Source organism: Corylus avellana, chromosome ca10, assembly GCF_901000735.1.
Source record: "Corylus avellana chromosome ca10, CavTom2PMs-1.0".
NCBI lineage: Eukaryota > Viridiplantae > Streptophyta > Magnoliopsida > Fagales > Betulaceae > Corylus > Corylus avellana.
This window is the reverse complement of record NC_081550.1, coordinates 19,169,572-19,174,695: the sequence shown is the minus strand read 5'-3', so window position 1 is coordinate 19,174,695 and position 5,124 is coordinate 19,169,572. Positions and strand designations below refer to the sequence as shown.

Genomic DNA, 5,124 nt, shown 5'->3' with positions numbered 1-5,124 from the left:
CCCCGCAGATGCGTGTTATCATCCAAAAGATTTGGCTCAAGAGTTGAAAAAGAAATTACAAGATCTAAGGAACACAGGAGTTATCTTTCATTACTATGCAACTTTCACTGGGATGGAGAAATGTTTCTTCAAGTGGATAAGCAGGAAAATGCTAAAAATAATTGCACAAGATCAAAGAGATTGGAGTAGTCAAACATAAGTTCTTAATCCGAAGAACTACTATTAAAAACTGTTTAATCTGTATTATTATGAATAAATTTAAACTTTTTAACTAATTATTTAAGAAAATAATTGCATGCAGCCCAACGGTAAGAATATCTAACTTCTCTGCCTAGTTCATACATACCTTGAACATTAAACAAGGCCAACTTTCCAGAACAATGTCAAACAGAGTGAAGATTACATCCCTCAATTTATAATGTGGCATACAGTGAAAAACCCTGACAAGCACTCTTACTCAACTCAACTAAAGAAAAGAGTAGTAAAAATATTTAAAAGGATATAAGCCAGGTGGGATTTCTCAGGACTTGCTTGGAACATATCAATGTGTTCTAATTCACTATACTTATCATTACAATAAATTGGTCACTTAAATATAGTACATTTACTAGCTATATATTGCCAATTAGTGAGAAAATACCAAACCATGTAACCTAGATTTAAAGCAAGAGTGCTGCAGCATAATTGCCTAGTGACCGTACTCGAACCTTCACTAAGGATATCACACAACTAATCCATTGGGAAACCAACAAGGAAACTACGGATAGCATGGCCTCTCATCTCTATATGGATAGCTTACCTACTTGTCTATAACAAGTTTACCATTCATAAGTTTATCATTATTTCAACATCTTCAAGTGCATAACATGATGGATTGTATGTTACCTTCCCAGATTCTGTACCAACTAAAGCCACCCCACATTTGCATTCTCTAGATGTCAGGTAAGAAGATCATAGCATCCTCTATGAGTATTTGTACACATTTTGGGTGGGGAAAAAAATTAAAGCTAGCACCTTGAAAAGAAGCCAGTGATACCAAGGATTCATTTTAAGCCTAGTGGTGATGTAATGGGAAATTCCATCAAAGAATGATCCATTCTCCAATGAGAAAAGGTTACGTCTACTCATACAGAGTCTACAAATTGTGTTTAGCTCTTATATTGTTAAATAGGCATAATTCCTATGAACTTGACCTATTCCTAATTTGTGTTTAACTCTTACATTGTTTTAGGCATAAACTAAGTCTACAAATTGAGATGCAAGGGAGAAAATAATCATTACCAGACAACAATGTTCATTCTAATATTAATATAATGTACTAGATGATAGGAGTATACAAGTATTATTAACAATAACCATAGGATTTCCAACGAGACATACTAGCAAACCATAACAAATGGAGAAAGTTGAACATAAAACAGGAGGTAAACAAGAAGGAGCGTATAGAAGATAAATCAAACATGTCACATTAGTTAAGTGCAAGAAGTTCAAGCAAATATAAAAAAGGTGCCAGTGGCACTAATATTACATGCCAATTGTTCTTGGAAATAAGCAAATATAAAGGTGCCAGTGGCACTAATATTACATGCCAATTGTTCCTGGGAATAAGCAAATATAAAAAAGCGCCAGTGGCACTAATATTACATGCCAATTGTTCTTGGAAAATAACATAATAAAACAAGCCGACAAACCCATAGAAACATGCTGAAAAAAAAACAAACAATGCCATAAGTAGCATTAGAAACGGTCCAACAAAAAAGTTTGTATGCAATCAGCATGCATACAAACTTAAACCACAAGCCCAACAACATAGTTACAGCTTCCCAATCCAAGCCTTCTTCCTTTCTGGAGGTAGTGCAATAAAACCATTACGGACATTCTCATCCCTAAAGAGCTCAAATGCCCTAAAATACCTATCATCATCTAGGTCGGGGGCAATCTCATCCAACATGCCAATGGCCCTACTCATGCCATTGGAAAAAGATGCACCACTACCCCCAGCACCTGCACTACCTTCCCCACTACTCATTCGCAGTTGATCTTGTAACAAGATTTCTTTCTTCAAACGGCTAACCTCGGTAAACTCTTTTAATGCATCACTACGAAGAGAATCTATATGAGATTTACCCTTACCTTTCCTCTTTAGTTCTGTGCTAGGCCCAGAACTATCAACTGGACGCTTACCACGTCCGTTACCCCCAATGACTATACCCCTATTTTGAGCAGGAGGTTGGCCACTCCCCTGACTCGAACCACCCACAGAACCAAGAAACTCCCCACTCACACTGTTATCAACAGCCGCATTGGTTGCTTGACTAACATGCATTCCAAACCGCAAGAGTTGCTCATTCAACTCGTCCTCTTCGTCACTACCCGGTGGTGTCCTAGCGGATGAATGGCGGAGGACCCCAGTGGCTGTTGAGCCATTGAAGAGTAGACCCAACATTTCGTAGTTTGGACAGCCCTTCCTTCGAAAACGACTAGCCTTCGGCTTGATCTAGGACAGACGAAAAAATAAAAAATAAGAACGCTTCTGTGTGACCTCAAATTAGAGTGTGAGAACTGATATATTAGGCAAGGGTTACCGAACTTTACCCTAAGATACTGCTGCCACTGGGTCTCAGTCCCCTGGACTGTGTTTGATACTGGGTCCCAACCAAATCCAGTTCTGTGCTGGAGTAGGTCAGAGAAGTCACGGTGGTTCATCCTAAGTCTGGAAAATTTAGTCCGACACTGTGCGGCAGTGTAGGTCCGACCGGTCATTGTAGAAAGCTGGGAAGCTATAGGCGACCACAGGCTCAAATTAACTGACCCATTCACTATTCTCCCCGTATTGGACAATTCGACCAACATTTGCACAAACATACGTTCAAACTCAGGAGACCAAAGTGATGGGTCCTCGCCTTCAGCGGGTTCCATCTATGCATAAATATACCAACGTAAAAAAAAAAAAATAATTCATGACTACATCTTAACCAACACAGCATTTCACTGCCAAACAATTAAAAAAAAAAACCCGAATAGCTCGTGTGAGGCATACCTTACGCCTTTTGTAGGAGATGGGTGTCTCTGGGTCCCGATATCGCTTGCTACTCCTTGTCCAATACGCCTGCACAAATATAGGTAACAGTGTGTGTAAATGATATAGAAATTAAACAAATTGAACGAAAATGAGCATAGAAATTGAGAGGGAGTGCGATTATAACCTTCCAAGACCGTGTCTTCGAAGGGGTGCCCGTGTCCGTAGATGCTGAAATGATACAAGGTCGACGTTGCTTACGAGGTGACTGCGGAATAGTTGTAACGGAGTAGCTATCGGAGGATTTCACAGACCCCTCTGAAGAAAGGTCGATGAAGATGGCCTTCTGCATGTCGTTGTGGAGGAGGATTATATGGACGGGTGATTACTATTCACATATCAGCTCAGCTCCAGGGAAAGTGTACTAGGTATTGATGAGGACTCCATTAGCGCGCGGCTCGGGGTGGAAGAAGTTGAGGGCATACGTACTGCAGAGGACGCTGGAGAAGACGGGTGTAATTGCCCATTGAAAAAATGCATCGCAGCTCTGGTTTGTGGAGATAAGCGAAAATGCTTCAGACAAATAGATCAACGACGACTGAAAGGGCACGTTGTGCTCACATATCTGGTATGGACGGCCCACATTTGTTCAAAAATAAATGGACGGTCTGATGAGCATGCACAAATCAAGATGCTCACTAGCCATACGCGGTTCGCAATTCACGCAATGGGTGTGATTCGGTGTGGTGCAGGTGCATGGCAAAAGTCTGTGCGAATCTTTGACATACGTTTGTTAGGCACAAGTTGCATGATGGGTGAGGTGGCGTCGATCCACGAGTCGATTTAGGGAATTTCATCCCCTTACAGTGAGTGCAAGTCCATCCTAAAATAAACTAAGTCTGAAAACGGACGGTCAGATGAGGCTTGACAGAAATCGGACGATGCTCAACTAATCTTGGAATTCCCGCACATCTTTTTACAACTTTCGTTGGGACGTGGGCTTTCACGGCAACCAACGCATGGAGAACGTGCGTTGGTTGCCGTTGTGAATCTTGCGGCAGATTTGTTATACATACATATTACTTTTGACAGCAGTGGTTGGTGATTACGTGGGTCGCATGCATGAGATTTTAATTACAGTTCCTGCCACATGTCACCCTTAGCATCACCGAATACATACGGACGGTTAGGATTAAAGAACCTTTGCTCTTACACAATTCATCTCGTCTCCCAAGCCGAGTTCACCGTGACATAGTTTCAGCTGATTTTTTTCCAAGTGTTGCAGAGCTGCATGAGTGAATCTTGCGGCAGATTTGTTATACATACATATTACTTTTGACAGCAGTGGTTGGTGATTCCGTGGGTCGCATGCATGAGATTTTAATTACAGTTCCTGCCACATGTCACCCTTAGCATCACCGAATACATACGGACGGTTAGGATTAAAGAACCTTTGCTCTTACACAGTTCATCTCGTCTCCCAAGCCGAGTTCACCGTGACATAGTTTCAGCTGATTTTTTTCCAAGTGTTGCAGAGCCGCATGACAACTGTGTTGTCTTCACGCCAAGCAGTAATTTCAATCTGCAGTGGGTTGGTGATTCCGTGGGTCGCGTGCATGAATTTTAATTACAGGGACCTGCCACATGTCACCCTTAGCATCACCGAATACACACTAACGGTTAGGATTAAACAACCTTTGCTCTTACAGATGCATCTCGTCTCCCAAGCCGAGTTCACCGTGACATTGGGTACAGGTGATTTCTTTCCAATTGTTGCAGAGCCGCCTGACAACTGTGTTGTCTTCACGCCAAGCACTAATTTCAATCTGCAGTGGGTTGGTGTGTCGGTGCGTGTGAGTCGGTGGGCAGTAATAATTGGGCCTTGTTTCTGAACTAATAAACGGTACTGTACAACACTGGCCTTAAAATCAGGGCTGGTCGTGCTTGGGGTTCGAGTGTGCGAACGGGCCGGTTTTGGAATTTGGACCTGGATCACATTTCAGAAATAAATTCCAGTTGGGTTTTGTGACGAACGGGCCAAACACCAAATCTGCATGGGTTTTTTAAAATATCCAAAACAAAAACAAAATCTGGCCCATCCAAAC

The 5,124-nt window shown here is 41.8% G+C and overlaps 2 protein-coding genes across 2 annotated transcripts; both read right to left on the bottom strand.

The window, feature by feature from the left end:
* Window positions 1–1,715: 1,715 nt before the first annotated feature.
* LOC132164808 (uncharacterized) lies at window positions 1,716–2,740 on the bottom strand. Its single transcript, XM_059575374.1, has 2 exons — window positions 2,596–2,740; window positions 1,716–2,497 (listed from the first exon to the last, which is right to left on the bottom strand). Exons 1-2 carry the CDS (start codon window positions 2,704–2,706, stop codon window positions 1,814–1,816), a joined length of 795 nt encoding a protein of 264 aa, XP_059431357.1. The 5' UTR covers window positions 2,707–2,740; the 3' UTR covers window positions 1,716–1,813.
* Window positions 2,723–3,391, bottom strand: LOC132163097 (uncharacterized). Its single transcript, XM_059573294.1, has 4 exons — window positions 3,207–3,391; window positions 3,041–3,109; window positions 2,864–2,919; window positions 2,723–2,780 (listed from the first exon to the last, which is right to left on the bottom strand). Exons 1-4 carry the CDS (start codon window positions 3,369–3,371, stop codon window positions 2,723–2,725), a joined length of 348 nt encoding a protein of 115 aa, XP_059429277.1. The 5' UTR covers window positions 3,372–3,391.
* Between the last annotated feature and the right edge of the window lie 1,733 nt (window positions 3,392–5,124).